At 38.4% G+C, this 26,350-nt stretch overlaps 1 protein-coding gene across 2 annotated transcripts in view; it reads left to right on the top strand.

Moving 5' to 3' along the window:
- LOC126188913 (protein argonaute-2) overlaps positions 1 to 26,350 on the top strand; it is a 216,883-nt gene that overhangs the window by 72,896 nt on the left and 117,637 nt on the right. For both annotated transcript variants that reach the window (XM_049930625.1, XM_049930633.1), the window contains one exon: positions 17,099 to 17,273. In XM_049930625.1, coding sequence (XP_049786582.1) covers positions 17,099 to 17,273 — 175 coding nt within the window. The remainder of the gene's footprint in view (positions 1 to 17,098; positions 17,274 to 26,350) is intronic.

Raw genomic sequence — 26,350 nt, 5'->3', positions numbered from 1 at the left:
GGAAGGGCGCTTAGTTGGAATGTGCTATGGAGTAAGTGCAAGACGAAGAGCAGATGTTATTGTCATTTTAGGAGATAGGCTATTAGCAGTCATTTGAAGCTAGGTATGTGATTCAGTTCTGTAATATTCTGAGGAAGATCGTTCCGAAATGAGGTTCTTGCTTCCTAAAAGGGTTTGGGGAAGCTAGTTGATAGATATGTTGAACGGCTGTTGAAACAGTCAACGTGTATGGTAATAATGCACTTGCCTCAAATGCTGACCGTCATCTTAAGTTAAATCTTCCTGGGTTCCTGTATTTATACTGTTATTGACTCATCGGTGTAAACATGTGGGGTAGCATTGTTTATCTCAACCTCTTCTTTGTTTATTTATGTAATGCATTTGGAAATAGAGTTCAACTGTGTGTCGATGTTCTGTTCCCAATAAGATGTCCACTTTCACCTCATTAGTACAGGCAGGAAAACTTCGTGAAACTGATAATGTGAAAAATAACATGAAATTAGCAATTTTTAGTGATTCCCACAAAACATTCTGAAATTTGTAATTTTTACCATATGTAATTGCTATAAATCTGAGGATGGTAGTTTACTAATACTTGTAACTGTTAGTTATCAGATGCTAAAATTGCATTTTGACCTCTAATCTCCTCAAAACACCACAGAATTTGGTAACCTAACCTTAAAAAAAAAAAAAAAAGAAGAGAGCTTTGGCCCCAAAACCCACAGAATTTGGCAAAGAAGTATTGAATTTGACAAAAAATATTGAACATACTAAAAAACCAACAACAAATTTGGCAAAATAAATAATGCCGCATTTGGCAAAACAAGTAATGCCGCATTTGGCAAAACAAAAGAAGTAAAGACATATTTGGCAAAACAAGTAATGCTGAATTTGGCAAAAGGAATAGACAAAACATTGCATTGAATGCGGTAAAATATAACAGTGAATGTGGCAAAAATAAAACAAAATCTACCAAAACAGCAATAAATCTGTCAAAAAATAACACCACATTGGCAAAAAGCAACACTCAATCAGCCTTGTGCCTTCAGTTCCTTTCAGAAATTACAAATACAAAATAACAAATAATAGCTTTGAATTGGTGATCCACAGCACGCAAGTCGGCAGCGCTAATCGCTATGCCACACTGCATGCCCCACAGCATGTGGCATGCTCCCTCTCCTGCAGGAACAGCAACACAGTTTTAGAAGTTATGAATCATTATTAACATGTGTTTCTTTTTGCAAGAAGAGAGACCACTGATTTTAAGAGATTTTATGCTGCTATATTATTATTATTATTATTATTATTATTATTATTATTATTATTATACTATGTGAGTGGACTAAGAATTTGTTAATTGAGTGAGATTAAGCACAAAATAAAATTATGGCAGTCATTGTTGGTAAAGATGTTATTTGTGGTGAAAGAGTTCACGCTGTTCGGACTAAAAACCGAAGCAGTTAGTAATATTTTGGTGAAGTAACCACAGTCAAGTCCAAATCTGATAGCAGAGTCATCGGTGAAATACAATAGTTATCACAGAAAGTGTGTTTATTGTGAACACCAATGTGCAGCCAAAATAGAACTGACCTTGACAGAAAATGCAGCTATTTATACAATTTTATACAAATATCGAATATGCCACAATTCTGGTATTTATTCAAATATCGAATATTCCAGACAATACAAACCTTACGGACATATTTTAAGAGCCTTCGAGAAATGATAAATACAAAATAACAAATAGTTACTGTTCATATAACTTCAGGGATCCATGCAGCAAGCTGGGACATTGCCAATCGCCGATATTTCAACAGGAGCCCATCCTGCCATTTTCTAGACAAAACTGTGGTTGTCAACGACATTATCTAGCTGCATTCCTGTAAGTTATTTGAACATTGTTTATGCTGGGAGAAAGTCAGGTCTCACAGTTAAGTCCTTACCGCCAAGATATTTTTTTTTTTTTTTTTTTTTTTAAATTATGTTCCAAAAATAATTTTTGGTAATGAAAAGTCCTATAATGAATGACATTACATATACAAATAAGGTAGCTTTTAAAGCTCAAAATAATGAGTTATAAAATTTTGAAGATTACCAATAATAAAATTCAGAGTATACTTGTGCACTGGACTTTGACTAAAATATCCTGAAACTTGAAGTAATTTTTTCAGTTAGTGTAGCTATTAAGTCTATCCGTGTATTTCATAGTGGTTTCCTGTTAACGTAAATCTTGAAGGAGGCGGCTGGAGCACAGTGAATGTGTATATCTCATACCACTGGTGAGCCCTTGTCACGCAGCTGATGAACTGTCATCAGTTTCAGTCACTAATAAAGTAACATTACATTCTCTTTAACTCTCTGAGTCACTACATTCAGTGTCAAACTCGGGATCACTATGTCCATCCTTTTTTAAAGCATTGTCTAAAGAGCAATACAAGAGAGAGGCTGAAAGTGTGCACTTTGTTGTCAAGTATCTAAAGTTGCACACAGTAAAGGTAATTCCTAGTGGCAACCATCTCAACCAAAACAGTACAGCCAGACTACAAATATAGGGCCAGATGCTCTCTAATGGCTGAACACTTTAACAATCAGCACTGAAATGGATATACGTGGGGTTTCACTTTTTTCGAAGGTCTGTTCTTAAGTTGCTCAAGTATACTTGGGCTTTTAAGTTTCTGTCAGAATAATAATAGTGAGATAACTCAATGTTTTATGTTAAGTGGGTCACTATTGATGGTCGGGTTTAAAGTGGTGACCCACTGGCAGGCATCAACACTAACCACTATGCCACACTGCATGCACTGCAGCTTGTGGCATTACTCCCTCTCTGGGAGAAACAGTGACCTCCTGTTTCAGTAGTTCTTATTGGTGCCAACTATAACACCCTGTCAATTTGTCAGTTGTCCTCTGGCAGTGCTACCAGATCCTCATGTTGTCGTTGTGTTGTTACGTTCTCTTCACTATGATTACCTTCGATGATAGCCCCTTCTGTGGAAGCTTTGTGTTGCAGTCATCGGGTTTGACTTCAGTTTTTCGTAACCTACCATCATTTGTCTGCATCCGTGGAATGTAGTAGGGCTTGATATGGATGACATGGACGATGTCTTTGTGCTGTCATCTTCCTGCTGGAGGGTCATAATCCTTGACTTGGTATGTGATGTCTGACAAACGATGAAGGATATGATACAGTCCCAAGTAACGCTTTGCCAACTTTCCCAATAGTTCCACTTTCCACACAGGTGTAAAAACCCAAACCCTGTCCCCCAGCCTGTATCTCGCTAGCTGGTTTTTGGCGTTGTAATCTTCTTGGCCTTTCTCACAAGTGACCAGGGTCTGTATGTGAGCTAGCTGCCTTGCTTCCTCACTCCTGGTGTAGTTATCATGCATACTGTCCTGTTGAAACAGGAACAGTGTATTGATTGTGGTTCCAACCTTACAGTTGTGGAGCAAAAAGAACGGTGTGAAGCCTATAGGGTCTTGCTACACTGTGTGGTATGTGAATGTCACAACAGACAGTAGTGTATCACAAACCTGCCAACTTTTATGGTTTATCTGTAAAATTTACGGAAATTGCAGCATTTTACAGATGGATGGTGTTGTTTTGTGACTTCCCAGACAAAAATTTGGTACATTAATATTCAATAATCACCCCATTTTCGTGCAATTGATTGTTTGCGGGGGTCGAAGGCAAGTCTACGATAGTTGACTCATTCTTTGATGTGATTGGTACTTTTAATTCTGTGATGTTTGTGTTGTCATTGAATTGAATTTAAAGTGGGATGTTTGCTTTGTCATGTTTCAATTAAGTATTTGACTGCCTTGTGTGTGCATGTTATAATTTTATGTGACATTCAGTGATTCAGGTTGCTTTTGATGTTTCACTATGTATCGAGACATTTGTTCTCAGACACTTTCATTTGCTATATTCCTATTGTAGGATTCATGAATAAAGCCAACAAGAAACGGTACTTCCAGACATTTAAAGAATCATTTTCTGTTGATTTTCCATGCATACTATGCATACTAAAATCAAGCATGGAAGAAAAATCTGCCTTTTGCATCGTATGTGGATGTGATACTAATGTTGCACATTGTGGAAGAAATGATTTAAGTAATCATGTGAAGTGCGGTAAACACCCAAGTTATGTTAAATTGATGGAAGATAACAAGACAATCAACACCATTTTTGCAAAGTCTGGAAACGTTGACAGTGACATAAATAGGGCCAAGTGTCTGTTTACTTCCATTTTAGTGGAACACAGTGTGGCCTTAAGTGTGGCTGATTGTGCAGTTTTTTGTTTCCGACATCAGAAGTTGCAAAGAAATATAGCTGTGGTCACACGAAACGACAGGCATCGTAAATAAAATGGCAAAAAATGCATCATCTGAATTATCCCATATCTGATTAATTTATCAAGGAAGTCCTGTTGTGTATGCTCCAAATCAATATCCACCATGCCTGCTGCTGTTTTAATTTGGATTTCTTCTCGATTATTATGTCCATTTACAAATCATTGGCCTATGATGTAAGTAGATGTGATGTATTGAAGTATCCTGTTTAAAGCATGAGTTATTGTGTTTTGTAGCCCAGAAGTATTATTATTTTCATCAAGCCAGGACTTATCGAAAATCGTTAGATTTTTTGTCACATGTGAGTTTTACTGATAGGCATTTTCAAAGGTTGACAGGTATGGTATCACAATTTCTGTGTCTGACATCAGCATACATCGAGAGTATATCTGCCAACATATTACTAAAGCATTCTGTGAGATCCCCTCCTCCGAATCAACCAACAAACCATACATATTTGGATGGTAGCCAGTTGTCATTCAGTGGATGATGTAACATGAGATTATCATTGATACTAGCCTCATCACATGGTGTGGTCCATGTTTCAAAATGATGTCATCTATAAAGAACTTCGCAATTTTTGAAGCTTTGACAGTCTGTACAGCTTTGGTAGCAGCATGGTGTGTAAGGTAGTTACTGCTGACTGTTATCGATTTCCATTTGTCGACTTCAGGAACCTGCCCATGAGGTTGCATGCAATTCAGTGGAATGGCACTGCTGCATGTGAGATTGATACCAAATGCCTCCATTGTCAGCATTCCATAGAGTATCACACATAGTGTCTTAACAGATCAGTAGAGACCTGACCAGTGATACCTGAATCTGATTCTGTCTAAGAGTTTCATTAATTTGAGGTGACAGATGTAGGAGCGTCTTCAAAATATTTGAGGTTACCTGGCCTTAGATGAGCTGGGACGACAAGCAACCATTTCATCCCTATTTGATCAGTGTTCCTCTTCTAGAATGCTCCGTTTATGTGTTGGAATTCTCCTTTGATTAGGTCTTCATGGTGTATACGAACCGGGACAACTGGGAAATCTGGGAAAAACCCGGAAATTTTTTCATCCGGGAGACACCCATACAATTTCAACTGGTGAGAACCAATACTCTAACAAAGGATATTACTGTATCTTGCTACTGCAGAATAATACTGCAGCAATAAAACATCAACGAGAGAAAAAAAAGAAAATAAAACATAAGTTACAAAGGAAATGCGCCATGTACAACAACAAAACACAGTGTTCATACAAGCGTCTGCCAACAGCAAAATGTGTCAAAGGCTTCATGAAGACTATGCAGTACCTCATAACAACAAATTTCCTCTGATGAGCGTGACGTCACAACTGTTTACATTAAATTCATTTGAGCATTTGCGAGCGACCTCACGCGCATGCGCAGTTGAGTTGTGTATGAGTAGTACCACAGTCTTATGTTGGATTGTGGTAGTACCTACTCCCGCTTCTGGCTACAGAAGTGTGGCTGTTAGCTGTATAAGCAATAGCAGTAAGCAGCCAGATGCTAGTCGGAAAAATTTTACTGGTGTGCGCAAGCTGCCAGATTCACGCACATGCAACAGCCCCGGGTGTAGGGGGCAGGGTTCAAACTGGGGTATCCGTCCCAGGCGGCAACTTCAGAGGGGAAGGGGTGGGCGTGCCAAATTCATATGTATGAGGAAAAAACCTTGTTTCTCAAAGCGCCTAGCATCCAGCTCACGTTTGTCTGTCGATTATTCGTATGATTTAGAAACACATCCTCTTGGTTTTTGAACATTTTTTACACAGCAGGTCACCAGCATTGTGAAGCCTAATGCAGGATTGGCTCAGGTGACTGTTAACATAGGGGGGGTTATGTAGGGATTTTACTAAAGAGGATCAGGTAGTGATTGTGGGTGGGGTTGGTAATAGTATTGATAGGGATGGGGAGTATGACATAGGTGGTGACCTGGAAAAGATAGCCACTCAGACTGGCAACACGAATGTGCATGTCGTGGAACTGTTTCAGCGTCACGATCGGCCTCATCTTAATACAGCCGTCAAGCATGAGTCACATTTCAGTGGTGTCGGTGGAGTCTATCAGCAGGACACGTTTCACTAGACATGGCCTGCACCTCAACAGATATGGAAAGGGGAAGTTGGCAAAGCTTATAGGTGACAGCATAGGTGGGGGTGGTGGGATCACTCATGGGAAAATTCCTGTAGTAGTGGGTGTTAGAGCTGCACCTTTTCTAGATTGAAGTCAGCTGATAGGTATTCCTGCTTAAGGGAAGTCTCTCTAACAAAGGAACCACTTTCGACAAAGCTTAGGTATCCAAGTAATGAGGGAATTAGTATATTTCATCAAAATATACAAGGTATTAGAGATAAAGTTAGTGAACTGCTTATAGATGTTGACTCTGTAATTATTGGTATATCTGAACACTTCTTAAATAAGGAGATAATTCAGAGGCTTCCTTTACCAAGCTACAGGTTGGCTGGCAGCTTTTCTAGGAGCTCTTTGCAGTGTGGGGGAGTAGCCATGTATGTGAAGAACGGTATCCCATTTGAGTCAATTGATGTTTCAAAGTACTGCACTGAAAAGGTGTTTGAATGTTGTGCAGGTGTGGTTAAATTTAGTGGAGTTAAACTTCTAACTGTTGTTATTTATAGATCCCCAGACTCTGATTTCACAACATTTTTGCTAAAGCTAGAGGAGGTTCTTGGTTCACTTTATAGGGAATACAAAAAGTTAGTTATATGTGGTGACTTCAATATTTATTGTATAAGTGACTGTGCAAGGAAAAGGATGCTGGTAGACCTCCTTAATTCATATAATCTTATGCAAACCGTATTCTTTCCAACGAGAGTGCAAGGGAACAGTAGAACAACCATAGACAACATTTTTGTTCATTCCTCATTACTAGAAGGGCATTCTGTTAGCAAAAAAGTGAATGGCCTTTCAGATCATGATGCACAAGTTTTAACTCTAAAAAGATTTTTGTGCTGCAACTCATGTTGAATATAGTTATCAACCTTTCAGGAAAGCTGATCCAGTTGCTGTAGAGACCTTTGTAAACCTTATCAAGGAACAAGAGTGGCAAGATGTTTATAGTGCTGATACAGTAGACGATAAATATAATGCTTTCCTCAAGACTTTTCTCGTGCTCTTTGAAAGTTGCTTTCCGTTAGAACGTTCAAAACAGGGTACTAGCACAAACAGGCAGCCTGGGTGGCTGACTAGAGGGATAAGAATATCTTGTAGAACAAAGTGGCAATTATATCAAAATGTTAGAAACAGTCAAAATCTAAATGCAGCAGCCCATTACAAACAGTATTGTAAGCTGCTTAAAAAAGTTATTAGGAAGGCAAAAAGTATGTGGTATGCAGATAGAATAGCGTTTTTAAGTCTCAGGATAAAATTAAAACCAAATGGTCAGTCATAAAGGAAGTGCCTGGTCTGCAGAAACAGGTCGAGGATATAGAATCAGTGTGTAGTGGGAATGTCCGTGTTACTGATAAGTCGCATATATGTACAGTATTTAATAATCACTTTCTGAATGTAGCAGGTGAACTAAATAGTAACCTAGTCCCAACAGGGAATCATATAGTGCTCGTAGAAAAAAGTCTTCGGAGACTGTTACCTGAAATGCTCCTCCATGATACTGACAAGAGGGAGATTGAGTTAATAATTAAATCAGTAAAGACCAAGAACTCTCATGGATATGACGGGGTATCTAGCAGAATACTGAAGTATTGTTCTATGTATGTTAGCCCAGTACTTAGCCATATCTGTAACTTTTCTTTTAGGAGTGGTCAGTTTCCTGACCAATTAAAGTACTCGGTAGTGAAGCCACTTTATATAAATGGAGACAGGGATAATGTTGACAATTATAGACCTATTTCTATGCCATCGGTGTTTGCTAAAGTTGTCGAGAAGGCTGTATATACAAGGTTAATGGAGCATTTAAATTCACATAATTTGCTGTCAAATGTACAGTTTGATTTTAGAAATGGTTTAACAACTGAAAATGCTATATTCTCTTTTCTCTGTGAGGTTTTGGATGGATTAAATAAAAGTTTGCGAATGCTAGGTGTTTTCTTTGATTTAACGAAGGCTTTTGACTGTGTTGACCACAAAATATTACTGCAGAAGTTGGACCATTATAGAGTAAGGGGAGTAGCTTACAATTGGTTCGCCTCTTACTTTAAGAACAGAAAGCAGAAGGTAATTCTCCGCAATATTGAAAGTGGTAGTGATGTTCAGTCCCAGTGGGGCACTGTTAAGTGGGGTGTTCCCCAAGGGTCGGTGCTGGGGCCACTGCTATTTCTCATTTATATAAATGATATGCTGTCTGGTATTACAGGTGATTCAAAAATATTTCTGTTTGCTGATGACACCAGCTTGGTAGTGAAGGATTTGGTGTGTAATATTAAAACATTATCAAATAATGTAGTTCATGAAATACGTTCGTGGCTTGTGGAAAATAATTTGATGCTAAATCACAGTAAGACTCAGTTTTTACAGTTTCTAACTCACAATTGTACAAGAACTGATGTCTGGATCAGACAGGATGGGCATATTATAAGCGAGACGGAACAGTTCAAGTTCTTAGGCGTTCGGATAGATAGTTAGCTGTTGTGGAAAGCCCATGTTCAGGATCTTGTTCAGAAACTAAATGCTGCTTTATTTACCATTAGAACAGTATCTGAAATAAGTGACAGTTCAACACGAAAAGTAGTCTACTTCGAATATTTTCATACACTTATGTCATATGGTATTATTTTTTGGGGTAATTCTTCTGATTCAAAAAGGGTATTTTGGCTCAAAAACGGGCTGTTCGAGCTATATGTGGTGTAAGTTCGAGAACCTCTTGTCGACCCCTATTCAATAGTCTGGGAATTCTGACATTGCCCTCACAGTATATATTTTCTTTAATGTCGTTTGTTGTTTGCAATATTAGCTTATTCCCAAGAGTTAGCAGTTTTCACTCGGTTAATACTAGGCAGAAATCAAATCTGCATGTGGAATGCACTTCCTTGACTCTTGTGCAGAAAGGAGCACACTATTCTGCTGCATCCATTTTCAATAAGCTACCACAAGAACTCAAAAATCTTAGCAGTAGCCCAAAAGCTTTTAAGTCTAAACTGAAGAGTTTCCTCATGGCTCATTCCTTCTATTCTGTCAAGGAGCTCCTGGAAGAGCTAAAAAATTAAGCAAATTCCAGTGTTACATTGTTGATTTTCTTTATTTAAACTTACGAATTGTCACCTGAATACGTTTCTTGTATTTCATTTTATCTGTTTCTACTATTGTGTTATGTATTGACTCGTTCCATGACCATGGAGACTTCTCCTTAATTTGGTCCCACGGAACAATAAATAAATAAATAAATAAAATAAATAACATTTTAAGTTGATTTCTGAATGAAACATAAGTTGATTTTTGAATGCATGCATAGCGGACGTGATATGTCTGCCAGGGGAATCCCCATTGTATCTAGAAATAAACTTTCTTGCAGACAAAAGGGGATGGGGCTATACAAGCTGAGTGGAATAAAGCTGAATGGGTGAATGCCAGTTTGCTGTTTGTGGTTTACAGGATTTTTGAATGATCAGTGTTGTTATAATTGCTAGCAAAACCGTAGATTCAGACCACCAGAATAGAAATAAACGACTAACAGTGGATTACATATTATCTTCTCGGTGTATCCAAGAAAAAAAATTTTGGCACAAAATTTGTCGTCAGACCGCTACACTAGTAAAGACCAGTTGTACAGTCCCCGGCCAGCAGCCGCTTAAGTTATATTCTGGGAGTAGTGCGGAAAACGCATTGTACGAATGCCTAACTGGAGAATAAACGCGGGATAACTAAACTGGTGATTGTGGCAGAGTTTGTGAAGTTAACCGGAGAATAAGTTTTGACACTGGCGGAAATAGTTACAAAATTAATGATGACAAGATTGTTTATTAGAACGAGGAAAAGAGGAGAAGTGAGGACATCACACAAATTATGGAAGAATATGAGGGTTCCAAATTTATATAAAAGTTTCATACAACTACTTTTCGGTCTCATGCTTCGGTCTCATGCTTGAGAGTAGGAAAAAAATATGAAACTATTTCGTAACATAAAGCGTTAGCTTGTAGTAGGCCTAATAGGCATTTGATATTGGTACTTCATGAATTATATTTTGTCGTGTTATAAAAATGACAATTTGCGCCAAAATGGTCTTGTTTGTTTGGTGTGTTAAAATTGCTACAATATTAGCCAAGCCTGGGTGACAAAATACATGTAATCAAATTGAGAAACCACACCAGTCTTGGGTATATTTGTATTAACACCTGTTTCATTATTAGACAACGACATTTGGTTTTCTCATGTAGCAAAAAGTCTGATTAACTTTGATGAGGTAATAGATGCTTTCCCAGAAAGAAAAGCATGCCATGTAAAGCTGTAGCAAGATTAGAGAGAAAAAAATGCTAGGACTTAAGAACTGAAGAAATGTGTACTGTCTTGCTTGTCTCTTGTCTTTATTGGTTTTATGTATCTTATATTTAATTTTATATCACATGAAACAGTAAGTTATTAGCTGATAGGCAATAAAGAGTGCAAATTTTCTGAAGAGTTCTTGTTTTCCCCATTACAGTATTAATTGAGAGTTTTAAAAAAAAATTTGATGGGCAGGCTGTCAAACCGGCCGACTGGGAGCAGGACAGGCACCATAGGACCTTTTATTTCCACAGTCTGGAATATAGTTTGATGTCATCCATTATGAAATATTACACGTTTGAATTCCACAGAGTGAAATACACTGAGGTGCGATAGAAGTATGCTGTGTGAAGAGGCGCACACTGAAGACCAAATAACGTCGTACATTTCCTCGAACACAGGTGTTTTATGTATCAGATTTTTCAGAAAGATGTGCAACACAAAATGAACATATTTTTGAAAAGTCTATTTTTTTTTAATTTTTGGTGTACTGGGGGGGAGGGGATTAATGCTACTATCTGCTATTGCCCCGGTTCGGAAATATCGTGGATCTGGGGCTGATGCGCAAAGCAGTCCGAATTGTAGTGGGGAAGTGGGTAGTCCTCACGTGACCCATGTTTACGTTTAGTGATTTTGCTGTTTCCTCCTGGTTTATTTCTCTCATGTCAAATGGAAACAAATGAATTACTGTGGCCGGGAGCTATCATGTGAATTAAAATATATTCAGGTAATTCTGGAAGGCTAAAATATGTTATTAGTTTCAGATTTTATTTTATGTCCACCTTTTTGACAGTCAAGCATTAATAGCCTTCCAGAACAATGAAGTTATTTTTGTCGGTTTGCTAAAGAAATGTGGCTCTTATTAACCTTTTCCGCTGAGGCAGTCAATTTATTTGAAACGAAGTGTTTAATTCCACACTATTGGCTAGTTTCAGCTGTTCGCTGCGTTTAAAGTGCACGTTTTCGTCTTCTAGCACATATGGCATTATGCCATAATAAAGGACCAAACATAGGATAATACAGTACAGGTGCTCCAAGAAAATTTACATCCGTAGCTGGACATACGAAAGTGCATTTTAAGCCGAATTATGCATTTTAGTGTGTTTCACAAAATTCCGCTCTTGGGATACCCTTTCATGTCTTGTTTCTTTTATAACGCAAAATAAGATCTTTTAACGTTTTACACATATGAACATACGGGCTTCCTGCGTCGTCGTAGCTGCGCGAGCGCATTGACGCCTGTTATCTGGCGCTCTCTGGCAACTGCTGAAATGAACCTGTTTCCAACAGGTTGCGGGAAAATATTGTGAATGGTTGTTTGAAAAGCATTACTTTCAAAGTAAATTTCCTTTTATGCAATATGAACTACGTGCAATAATGTATGATGAACTTCGTAAATTACAGAGCGTTTGACTTTCATTTAAAAATCAACTCTTTGAGGATGACCATTTAGAAGAATTTAGAGCCCAGACGATCAGACATTTCTGTCATTATTAAAAATTGTACTGGCACATTTGTGTGATGTATCTTAATGTGTAAAATGCGCAAAAAAGATTGTTATATTTGAAACCTTATCTTTCTGGCAGCTTATTAATCTTAGACTCTAATGTTATATGTAAAAGCTTTTCTTTTCTTGTAGCAACATTATGTATATTAATTTAAACTATTAACTTTCCCTGTTTGTGTGTTCGCTGTACTTAACAGTGATGTTGCCATTGGCTGACTTACCACGTGTCGTATGCTCTGAATATCGGCTGGTGGGATCATGCGACATGAGCTATGATTAGCTTACAAAAGCACATTGCAATCTCAATTTCAATGCTTCGGAAAGTAATATGTGGTGTCAGGTGGAACTCGAATTTATGCTTTTGTAACATGAAAATATGCAGTGTACATGTTGCTGCACATCCAAGTTCTTTCCAAAACTTGTTGTTTCCCTGAGTTTCGTTCTCTAAATTGCCGGGAAATTCTACACCGGTGTATAAAACCATAACCATTCAAAGTATTGATAAGTTTTACAGTTCTGAGGAAAGGTATACTGTCACTTAACCTGGAAAAAGTGTATTTTAAACTAGGAAATCTGGGATTTTTTTTTCCTTGTCCATGTATACACCCTGGTCTTTCTCCTTTTAGGTCTGTACAGTTTTCAACAGGCTTGATTTTCTCTCCGTTCAGTAGCAGTGTTATTTAACACAGCAATGACTAAGATTTTGTCTACCCTGCTGTGTTCTACCTGATGATTCCTTGAGAGGCAGTCAGTGTCTTTATGATTGCGTCTGTATTTGTACATCACTGTGATGTATTTCTGTAGCCTCAGTGCCCATCTTGCCAGTCGATCCCACAGATCTTTCAGGCTAGTGATCCAAAAGAGAGAATGGTGGTCTGTCACAACAGGGAATGGTTTGGTAAATAAATGTGACTGGTTTGTTGGTGGCCCATACATCTTCTCTGTTGTAGAGCAGTTTATCTCACTTGGAGAGCATAATATATCACCTTTTCAGCACCTTCCTTAATTTGCACTAGAACTGCACCTATTCCATAATCGCTAATGTCTGAGTCAGGTTCTGTTTCTGCATTCTTGTCTTTGTTGTTGTTGTGGTCTTCAGTCCCGAGACTGGTTTGATGCAGCTCTCCATGCTACTCTATCCTGTGCAAGCTTCTTCATCTCCCAGTACCTACTGCAACCTACATCCTTCTGAATCTGCTTAGTATATTCATCTCTTGGTCTCCCCCTACGAATTTTACCCTCCACGCTGCCCTCCAATACTAAATTGGTGATCCCTTGATGCCTCGGAACATGTCCTACCAACCGATCCCTTCTTCTGGTCAAGTTGTGCCACAAACTTCTCTTCTCCCCAATCCTATTCAATACTTCCTCATTAGTTATGTGATCTACCCATCTAATCTTCAGCATTCTTCTGTAGCACCAATTTTCGAAAGCTTCTATTCTCTTCTTGTCCAAACTATTTACCGTCCATGTTTCACTTCCATACATGGCTACACTCCATACAAATACTTTCAGAAATGACTTCCTGACACTTAAATTTGTACTCGATGTTAACAAATTTCTCTTCTTCAGAAACGCTTTCCTTGCCATTGCCAGTCTACATTTTATATCCTCTCTACTTCGACCATCATCAGTTATTTTGCTCCCCAAATAGCAAAACTCCTTTACTACTTTAAGTGTCTCATTTCCTAATCTAATACCCTCAACATCACCCAACTTAATTCGAATACATTCCATTATCATTTTTTTGCTTTTGTTGATGTTCATCTTATATCCTCCCTTCAAGACACCATCCATTCCGTTCAACTGCTCTTCCAAGTCCTTTGCTGTCTCTGACAGAATTACAATGTCATCGGCGAACCTCAAAGTTTTTATTTCTTCTCCATGGATTTTAATACTACACCGAATTTTTCTTTTGTTTCCTTTACTGCTTGCTCAATATACAGATTGAATAACATCGGGGAGAGGCTACAACCCTGTCTTACTCCCTTCCCAATCACTGCTTCCCTTTCATGTCCCTCGACTCTTATAACTGCCATCTGGTTTCTGTACAAATTGTAAATAGCATTTCGCTCCCTGTATTTTACCCCTGCCACCTTTAGAATTTGGAAGAGAGTATTCCAGTCAACATTGTCAAAAGCTTTCTCTAAGTCTACAAATGCTAGAAACGTAGGTTTGCCTTTCCTTAATCTTTCTTCTAAGATAAGTCGTAAGGTCAGTATTGCCTCACGTGTTCCAGTATTTCTACGGAGTCCAAACTGATCTTCCCCGAGGTCGGCTTCTACTAGTTTTTCCATTCGTCTGTAAAGAATTCGTGTTAGTATTTTGCAGCTGTGGCTTATTAAACTGATTGTTCGGTAATTTTCGCATCTGTCAACACCTGCTTTCTTTGGGATTGGAATTATTATATTCTTCTTGAAGTCTGAGGGTATTTCGCCTGTTTCATACATCTTGCTCACCAGATGGTAGAGTTTAGTCAGGACTGGCTCTCCCATGGCCATCAGTAGTTCCAATGGAATGTTGTCTACTCCGAGGGCCTTGTTTTGACTCAAGTCTTTCAGTGCTCTGTCAAACTCTTCACGCAGTATCGTATCTCCCATTTCATCTTCATTTACATCCTCTTCCATTTCCATAATATTGTCCTCAGGTACATCGCCCTTGTACAGACCCTCTATATACTCCTTCCACCTTTCTGCTTTCCCTTCTTTGCTTAGAACTGGGTTTCCATCTGAGCTCTTGATGTTCATACAAGTGGTTCTCTTATCTCCAAAGGTCTCTTTAATTTTCCTGTAGGCAGTATCTATCTTACCCCTAGTGAGATAAGCCTCTACATCCTTACATTTGTCCTCTAGCCATCCCTGCTTAGCCATTTTGCGCTTCCTGTCGATCTCATTTTTGAGACGTTTGTATTCCTTTTTGCCTGCTTCATTTACTGCATTTTTATATTTTCTCCTTTCATCAATTAAATTCAATATTTCTTCTGTTACCCAAGGATTTCTACTAGCCCTCATCTTTTTACCTACTTGATCCTCTGCTGCCTTCACTACTTCATCCCTCAGAGCTACCGATTCTTCTTCTACTGTATTTCTTTCCCCCATTCCTGTCAATTGTTCCCTTATGCTCTCTCTGAAACTCTGTACAACCTCTGGTTCTTTCAGTTTATCTAGGTCCCATCTCCTTAAATTCCCACCTTTTTGCAGTTTCTTCAGTTTTAATCTACAGGTCATAACCAATAGATTGTGGTCAGAGTCCACATCTGCCCCTGGAAATGTCTTACAATTTAGAACCTGGTTCCTAAATCTCTGTCTTACCATTATATAATCTATCTGATACCTTTTAGTATCTCCAGGGTTCTTCCATGTATACAACCTTCTATCATGATTCTTAAACCACGTGTTAGCTATGATTAAGTTGTGCTCTGTGCAAAATTCTACCAGGCGGCTTCCTCTTTCATTTCTTAGCCCCAATCCATATTCACCTACTACGTTTCCTTCTCTCCCTTTTCCTACACTCGAATTCCAGTCACCCATGACTATTAAATTTTCGTCTCCCTTCACTATCTGAATAATTTCTTTTATTTCATCATACATTTCTTCAATTTCTTCGTCATCTGCAGAGCTAGTTGGCATATAAACTTGTACTACTGTAGTAGGTGTGGGCTTCGTATCTATCTTGTCATCCAATGTATGAAATGCAGACAGATTTTACCCTCTCTGTAATGACCTGTACTTCATTCTAGGAAAATTAGGTGGTTCACTGCAGTAGTTCTTGCAAGACGCTTGTCATGGTACAGAAGTCCTTTACGAATCACCAGTAGTATAAGCACATTATGAGAAAATGTTCACATCACAAATGTGTCGTGGAGTCAGAAAATCTGACTGTTTGTGTTCTGGTTTTGTGTCCGTGTAGGCAACTACTTCTGCAATGCTTACTTGGAGCCTTGGTGATGTAAATGTTTTGAAGCACATAGTGTTCTACCAGCCAGTGTTAAGTCATAACCACTCTCAAGTCCAAATCCAAAAACAGAGTTGTTAATGAAATACTGCATGTAGCACTTAGATGTTTTATACGAACACCAGTGTAAAGCCAGAACAGATCTGATCTCCTGGACAGTGTGTGCAGCTGTTTTTATTAATATTGAATACTCGAGAATATACGAACATGACAAACATAACTTTTCAGAAATGTTAAATTCAAAATAACAAATAATTGCTGGTGATCGGGTTTGAATTGACGACCCACAACATTTCACCCAGGAATGTTAACTACTATGTCACATTGCATGCACTGCAGCTGGGGAAATATTTTTAATTGCAGAAAAAAATGGTGAAAATATATAAAATAGCATTCAAAGCCATGAAAGTAACCTGAGTAACAGTATAGTGGGGGGGGGGGGGGGGGAGAGAGAGAGAGAGAGAGAGAGAGAGAGAGAGAGAGAGAGAGAGAGCGCACACATGCACATATATATTTTAACGTGCTGGCTGCAGCAGAGCCTCATGTATAATGGCGTGTGCCTGGTGTGGTCTGGCAGTGAAACATCCATCGCTAAGTGTGCAGTGGTCAACATGTTAAACCACTTTATCAGTTCTGACAGTATATTTTATTTACTGTTAAGTTTAATAATTCTGTGCTGCAAAATGTTTTGATGCCATCACTGGGATCATGTCTGAGTTTGTATTATTGTTTTACCGATTTTGTTGTGGATATTCATTTTTTAAACTATTGACGATTGCTTTCATTGTGAGATTGAAAGTTCTTGTGTATTTCTGTTTCATACAGGCATTGGATGTTGTAATGAGGCATTTGCCTTCCATGACTTACACACCAGTTGGCCGTTCATTTTTCTCATCTCCTGATGGGTATTATCATCCTTTAGGTGGAGGTCGTGAGGTGTGGTTTGGATTTCATCAGTCAGTACGTCCATCTCAGTGGAAAATGATGCTCAATATTGATGGTAATTACTATGCATACATTTTGTGTTCTATTTTCCAGAACTTGTGATGTGTATTATGGACTCTGTTGTGAATATCAGTGTAATTTCATAATTCTTTTAATTTATTTTTTTGTAAATTTTACTTCTCTGCTGACAAAGGACACTGTTGCTTTGTACTAACTTCTGTGTTATAAGGGGACAGCAGCTTAAGTGCTGCCAGGCTAAAATTAACCATAGTAATTATTTTAGCATTAACAAAAATAAACTTTAAATGAAAATACAATTATTGTGGTGATCGCAGTGATCATTTTGTAGTATATTAAAACTTAGCAGTCCATTTGCACAGACTTTCTGCATTTTCTAAAGATAACTTTGGAGCAACATCTTGGAGAAGGACAATTTATAACAAAACATTGAAGTGTTCAAATCAACTCTGACTGTTGCTTTATTTTTCATTGTTAGTTCTCAGCAGGATTTTATTTGTAAAAATATTGACTGCTGTAATAAAGCCATGAAACACAAACAGTTTCTGATTTTAAAAAACCCCAGGTAGAAAATTGGCTGCAGTCTATCTGTACCTCTTAAGTATTATGTGTTGTGTTAATGCAGTTAATAAGCCCTGGGATGTAAGAGAAGTGACAGTAGCTGGATGTTGATTCCCCATGTGTGTGTTGTTTGAATATTCACATAAATGTCATAAAAGTTGCTTTATAGTTTTGAACCTAGTTGAAGTGATAAAAGAGGAATCACATTACATATGATACAGACACTCAGAGCAAATAACTTCAGATATGTGAACTATACTTTGAAATAAATTACAGGATGGAAAATACAAGCTGAAACGTAAGGAGGAGCAATCACTCGTGTACATATGAACTGTGGGTTGCGCATGGGCAAACACACACAGAGATCTGAAAATAGCACTAGCTTTGTCTTATTGTTCAAAAAGAAGAAATCTTCGTCTCCTGCCCCCCCCCCCCTCCCCCCCTCTCACTCTCTCTCTCTTTCTCTGTCTCTAAACACACGCGCGCGCACACACACTCTATGAATTGACTCTCACAACACAGCTGAACATAAACAATTCCTGAGTGTTACCAAATTTCGGATGAAAACAACTGTATGCAGTTTCTATGAAAGTAATCGTATCTGCCAGTTACTGTGTGAGAAATTCAAAAGGAAGGGCTGCATTGATGAGGTAGGTGACTGCAAAGAAAATCATTGTGGTGCATCAGAATAGATTTGGTAGTGAGGATGACTTGAATTTAAATACAACTGTTATGTGGGAAATTCTGTCAGAATGTAAATAATGTAGGAGTTAGGTAACAGCTCACTGCTTAGTAAAGACATTAATTTTTGACTGACCTGTCTCCAATGTTCACTAACCCCAGGTACACAAACCCAGTTCTCCACAATTTTCCCATCCTATGTTCTTTCACCGCCTCCCAGTATGCCCACCTAAGTCATTGTGCTGTGCATGAACTTGTCAGTTTCAGTGCCTGTGTGTTGCATTCCAATCTTGTATACCTGCTGCCTCTCCCTCCTGCCTTCCTTTCTTATGCACCTGCCGTCTCTCCCTGAGTCTTCAGCCACCCTTCCCCAAGTATCACTCCCACTCCCCACATCATTACTCCCTTCTCCCTTCACCCACTCCACTACCTGCCAAACGCAGTCCTGCATTATGTATTCAGCCAGCGCAGTGTGGGCATAGAGGCACACGTGCGTGTGTGCGTGTTGGGGGTTATGCCTCATTATTGTGGCTAAAAACTTGAATATGTGTTCTGACTGCCTCATCAGAAAATGAGCTTGAAAATTTTATGGAAATAAAGAAATATTTCATAAGTGATTGGTGGCAGTTATATGTATTTATGTTCAAACAATGTAAACTCTATAGTCTTCTACAGTGTTCCTAATAGATAACCTTAATGAGGGTTACTTTTTGGTTGAATAACCAGTGGTTGTCATGGCTTTATGAGCATTCATATAACAACAATCTGAAAAATGCTCCTTTCGAAGTGCAAAAAAGGTGAATATGCTCCTCGTTAAGATTCTGACCGAAAAATGGGTAACCAGCAGCCACAATATTCATTCCACCTCCCTCAACAAAAATTTTGGCGTGCGAACATATTCATGCTCTTTAACACAGAACATTCTAAATCCTTTCACACAGTCTCTCTTTGCAGTGAAGCCGTCATATTCAACATCTCCCTCTCAAGGCCACTGTCTTTCTACCACTGTTTCCATTTTCTCCCACTGGTACTTACTCCTGTCTGTCTCTCCCACTATTGCTCTCTTTAGTCCCTTTTGCTTGCTCTACCTTATCACTTGTCTACTTCTCTGCCACTTTCACTGTGTCCCTGCTCCACTGCCACTATCTTTGCTCCTTCTTTTTCTCTCCCAATACCACTGTCTCTTTCTTTCTTGCTTACAGTCTACCGTCTTCAACTACCATTGACTCCACTCTGCACACATCATTGGTGATGGTTTGCTAGGGATTTTGACCCAGAGATTGGGATACTATGACACATGGGTATAGGGAATGCGAGAAAGTGGGCAAATGTTTTCATGTTAAAGTTTACCACTCGGGGGAGGGTATGGGGTGGTGGTGGTGGTGGTGGCGGTGGTGGTGGTCATCTAGAGTGCCCCCCACCCCTCCCTCCACTCCCAAGCCTTTATATAATATCCACTCATCTCTCTTCTTCATTGACATTGTCTCCTCTCTCTGTTGCTCCATTTGTTGCTCTCTCCACCCACCCCTCTTTCTCTTTCACTGCCAATTTCTCTCTCCCACCATCACTGTCTCCTCTCTCTTTCTCTCCATTTCTCTTTCTCAGCAGAAAAAAAAACATGGGTACTTGTACATGCCAGAATTTTTGATAAGGCTTGCGGTATGAGGATTAAAGCAGCTAGTTTCACAATTTTTTAAAATCAGAATTGTGGGTTTTATTTATTTATTTATTATTTTTTTTGGGGGGGGGGGGCATATTTACCTCCTCCTGTTCTGAAAGGAGCATTTATCAGCCAGTTTCTTTCTTCCTGGGTTATAGCAGGTTGTACTGCTTATATAAGATAAATTCTGTAGGTCAGTAAATTTTTACAGCTTATTTGTGTATTTTGACACACACAAACAATAAATAAGTATGCATAATATGGGGTTAACACAAAATCATCTCCCATCCAATGCAAGTTTACTTCATGCCACTTTAAATAAAAATGCTCAACATTTTTAGGTTGCATCTACAGTATACCATAAAAGTGATGATTGATTTGTAATTACAAAGAATTTTGTATGACAAAATAATTTCTTGTAAGTCACTTACGCTGCTAAGTGGCACTGTCTAATAATTTCCAGGTCGAGGCAGCCTGTTAGGTGTGAAGTGCCCATTATTCAGAGAGTGCATCATAAAGTTATGTTGGTGAAAAAATGCCAATTATAACATACTCCAGTGTCCTCAATGGCTTGTGCTGACCCCAGAATCCTTGTCCTGTGTCCACTACATCAGTTAAAACTACACTTATGCTTAAAATCAAGTACTACATGTGTGTGGTAACCTCGAAACTCTGGATCTTGGTAACAGATAATAATACTGAAAAAAACCTTCCTTGTGAACATCATCATAATAACATGTGACCATCCTCACAAATGATACTTTTGCTACCAAAAAAAAAAAAAAAAAAAAACATTTTTTAGGCCTTTCTCAGGAAATTCCAAAGAAGAGCTGATGCTTTTATAAGCCACCTAAGGCCTATCTTCGAGCACAGCTAATGCAAAAGAACCAACTGATGTGCTCAATTTGCCTGGGTTGGAGGGAGTGTGTAACATGTAGGCCCAGAATGAAATTATCACTCTGCAGTAGTGTGTGCACTGATGTGAAGTGTCTTGGTTGATTAAAACTCTCTGCCGAACCAAAACTCGAACTAGGGGCATGGCCTTTGCCGTTCACAGGCGGGTACTCTACTGACTGAGCTACCCAAGCTGGGTCGCCACAAGTTCTGGAAACCAGGGAATATCAGGTAATTTCAAACACATCAATGAAATCGGGGAAATTTGAAAAAACACTGAAATAATCTCGCTTTTGTCTCAGTAGATGAATGGGTTTGTTTACTGAGATGTTGTGCATCATTGCTGGGCGTGGGGCGGGGGACGGGGTTGCAATGAGTATGTGTGCCACTTCCCTACTCCTTCATTCCTACTGCTTCTCCCCTTCATCTCCTTAGAGTGCAATCAGTGCTGTCACCACTTCTTGCCACTAGCCTAGCAACTGCGACGAGAGGCAGAGAGGCATGAGGGGTGATTTGTTTGGATCCGATTCTGAGAGACTGTATACCCAGAAGCCAGAGACGGTGGTCATGTGTCCATGAGTTGGTCCTGAGTGATTGTGTGTGTGTGCTCTCATTTTTTGACAGTACCTATGGCTGAAAATTTAGTTGTGAGAGTGTGATTGTCTTTTCTACGTGCATGTCTGTGGCCCAGCAGTCATCTTTACTGTGAGTTGCTACATTTCCTCATTGTTATTGATTCTCAGAATATTTGAATAAGTTATCTGTTGCATGGATTGATCGCCATGGTCTCATTTCATCAACATGCTGTTTGTGGCTCGTGAATAGCTGGCCACACAAGTGGATTTCCACAACAGGCCAAAACTGGAGGCCGTTTCTGTGGGTATCTGTAATGGATCGGGCCTGCCGATCTGAAGCCATTCGGTTCACACATATGGTGTAATGCAGTGGATTTTCATGGTTTCTCCAAGGACCCAGGACTGCGGTGCTCCTCAGCAGGCCAGACACCATGGGTGATGGATAACAGGAATTGCGACTGTCTCACCATGAGTATGTTCTACAGTGTGGCATTTTGTAAACATTTTATTTGTTCTAGTACATTTTGACACTTCGAAAGTAGTTTATATGTTGGAAAGTATGGACAATAATAATAATAATAATAATAATAATAATAATAATAATAATAATAATAATAATAGGGAAAAGAATAGGCCTCCGGTATGTTCTGCCAGTCGTAAAAGGCGACGAAAAGAACAAACCACTAATAGGGCTAACCCCCCTTTTAGTGTGATTACTTGGTTCAGGACAGAACTAAAGAAGCCTCGGACAAGCGCCGTCATGGTCGGGGACGACGCTTGAACCCTATGCCCGCCCACAATGGTAACGACACTGCTAGCCACGTGGAAAATGATTTAAATCCGAATAGAGGTGTTTTGCAGGATATGCTTCCTGCAACCACCCTAGAAGGAAAACAAAGACAGAGGATGAGATGGTCAGATGAAGTAAATCGACACCTCATGTTCTGTTATTACCAAGCAACAAACCTAGGAACCAACACAACTGGATACAGACCACAAGTATACACAACATTTATTACCAGATACCCGGAATTAAAATTTTTAACAGAACAACGACTAGCTGATCAGATCCGTGTAATAATCAAAAATAACAGGATACCCCAGTCAGAATTAGAAAACATCAAACAACAAGTACAACAAATACTGGAACAAAATAATGTGCAATCAGAAGAAGAAGAAAATACAGTAATGGACTCAAACATCCCAGAGCAAACAAACAAAGACCAACACGCATCAATTAAACAATCAGAGGAAAACGAAATCTTAAGACAGCCACCAGAACAAGCACAAATAGAACACGAAGAGACACACGTGTTAGATATAGAAAAGAAATTTCAGCTGATATATATAGAATACAAAGACACAAATACAGACATTAGACCATTCTTGCATAGACCGCCAAATAACCCACAAGTCGAAACAACAATAAAAACTATCAACACAATCATACACAACAAAATAAATGAAAACACAACTATGGAAGAGTTACAACTACTGGTTTATATAGGAGCACTCACTACACTAAATATACACACTAGGCAGAGATCAGAACAAACCAACACACAGAAGAAACGCACAAAACCAGCATGGCAACACAGGTTACAGATCAGAATAGAAAAACTGAGAAAAGACATCGGACAGCTAACACAATTTATAAGAAATGAAATATCAGACAAAAAACGAAAAAGGTTAGGTAAAATCTCACAACAAGAAGCAATAGAGCAATTAGATGAAAAAAAGCAGAAATTGCAAGCATTGGCCAAACGACTTAGAAGATACAAAAAAAGTGAAAATAGAAGGAAACAAAACCAAACATTCAACACAAACCAAAAGAGATTTTACCAAACAATGGATAACACACACATTAAAATAGACAATCCACCAAACATAACAGACATGGAACACTTCTGGAGCAGCATATGGTCAAACCCGGTACAACATAACAGGCATGCACGGTGGATACAAGCAGAAACAGACGCATACAAGATGATACCACAAATGCCTGAAGTGATAATTTTGCAACATGAAGTCACCCGAGCAATTAATTCTACACACAATTGGAAAGCCCCTGGAAATGATAAAATAGCAAATTACTGGCTAAAGAAGTTCACCTCAACACATTCACATCTAACTAAGTTATTTAACAGTTACATTGCAGACCCATACACATTCCCTGATACACTTGCACATGGAATAACCTATCTGAAACCTAAAGATCAAGCAGACACAGCAAACCCAGCTAAATATCGCCCCATAACATGCCTACCAACAATATACAAAATATTAACTTCAGTCATCACACAGAAATTAATGACACATACAACACAGAACAAAATTATAAATGAAGAACAAAAAGGCTGCTGCAAAGGAGCACGAGGATGTAAAGAGCAACTGATAATAGATACAGAGGTGACATATCAAGCTAAAACTAAACAAAGGTCCCTACACTACGCATACATTGATTACCAAAAAGCCTTTGATAGTGTACCCCACTCATGGTTACTGCAGATTTTGGAAATATACAAAGTAGATCCTAAATTGATACAGTTTCTAAACACAGTAATGAAAAACTGGAAAACCACACTTAATATCCAAACAAATTCAGATAACATCACATCACAGCCAATACAGATTAAGCGTGGAATATACCAAGGAGACTCATTAAGTCCTTTCTGGTTCTGTCTTGCTCTGAACCCACTATCCAACATGCTAAATAATACAAATTATGGATACAATATTACTGGAACATACCCACACAAAATCACACATTTGCTATACATGGATGATCTAAAACTACTGGCAGCAACAAATCAACAACTCAACCAATTACTAAAGATAACAGAAGTATTCAGCAATGATATAAATATGGCTTTTGGAACAGACAAATGTAAGAAAAATAGCATAGTCAAGGGCAAACACACTAAACAAGAAGATTACATATTGGATAACCACAGCGACTGCATAGAAGCGATGGAAAAAACAGATGCCTATAAATACCTAGGATACAGACAAAAAATAGGAATAGATAATACAAATATTAAAGAAGAACTAAAAGAAAAATATAGACAAAGACTAACAAAAATACTGAAAACAGAATTGACAGCAAGAAACAAGACAAAAGCTATAAATACTTATGCTATACCAGTATTGACCTACTCATTTGGAGTAGTGAAATGGAGTGACACAGACCTAGAAGCACTCAATACACTTACACGATCACAATGCCACAAATATAGAATACATCACATACATTCAGCAACAGAAAGATTCACATTAAGCAGAAAGGAAGGTGGAAGGGGATTTATAGATATAAAAAACCTACATTATGGACAGGTAGACAATTTAAGAAAATTCTTTCTAGAACGAGCAGAAACTAGCAAAATACACAAAGCAATCACTCATATAAATACATCAGCTACACCATTGCAATTTCATAACCACTTCTACAACCCTTTAGATCACATAATATCAACAGATACAAAGAAAGTAAATTGGAAAAAGAAAACACTACACGGCAAGCACCCGTATCATCTGACACAGCCACACATCGATCAAGACGCATCCAACACATGGCTAAGGAAAGGCAATATATACAGTGAGACGGAAGGATTCATGATCGCAATACAGGATCAAACAATAAACACCAGATATTACAGCAAGCATATTATTAAAGATCCCAACACCACAACTGATAAATGCAGACTTTGCAAACAACAAATAGAAACAGTAGATCACATCACAAGCGGATGTACAATACTAGCAAATACAGAATACCCCAGAAGACATGACAATGTAGCAAAAATAATACATCAACAACTTGCCATAAAACATAAACTAATAAAACAACACGTTCCCACATACAAGTACACACCACAAAATGTACTGGAGAATGATGAATACAAATTATACTGGAACAGAACGATTATAACAGATAAAACAACACCACATAACAAACCTGACATCATACTCACCAATAAAAAGAAGAAATTAACACAACTAATTGAAATATCCATACCCAACACAACAAATATACAGAAGAAAACAGGGGAAAAAATTGAAAAATACATCCAACTGGCTGAGGAAGTCAAGGACATGTGGCATCAGGATAAAGTCGACATTATCCCAATTATACTATCAACTACAGGAGTCATACCTCACAATATTCACCAGTACATCAATGCAATACAGCTACATCCAAACATATATATACAATTACAAAAATCTGTAATTATTGATACTTGTTCAATTACCCGAAAGTTCCTAAATGCAATATAACATATACCATACAGTTACAAGGAAGTCACGCTTGACCGAGGTCCGCGTCACGTTCCATTTTTAACCAGACTTAAGTCTGAGAAAAAAAAAAGATAATAATAATAATAATAATAAGAAGAAGAAGAAGAAGAAGAAGAAGAAGAAAATTGTGTCAGTTGCTGGTAGTTTGTACACTGTGTGCTTACATATTTCTCAAAAGAGAAATCGTACAATACCTGTAAAATAACAGAAATTACACAGTGGATTTAACTGACATTAAGAACACAGTAGAACCAACATTTTATAGGTGGTCACCTATAGGGTTGGTTTACACAATTCTTCCCCGCCTTATACACTTCTTTCAAGAGGCCTACCTTTTCTGAGGTTATTTCTGAAATCAGTGAAGGTGTTTTAAATCGGTCTTTCGACTCTAAGGAAGTGTGTGTTTTTGTCACCAAATGTGTTTTGTTTTATTGAAATAAAATAGCA

This window comes from Schistocerca cancellata, chromosome 1 (assembly GCF_023864275.1).
Source record: "Schistocerca cancellata isolate TAMUIC-IGC-003103 chromosome 1, iqSchCanc2.1, whole genome shotgun sequence".
Classification (NCBI taxonomy): domain Eukaryota; kingdom Metazoa; phylum Arthropoda; class Insecta; order Orthoptera; family Acrididae; genus Schistocerca; species Schistocerca cancellata.
The sequence above is the reverse complement of the archived record's forward strand: the minus strand, read 5'-3'. Positions and strand labels throughout refer to the sequence as shown.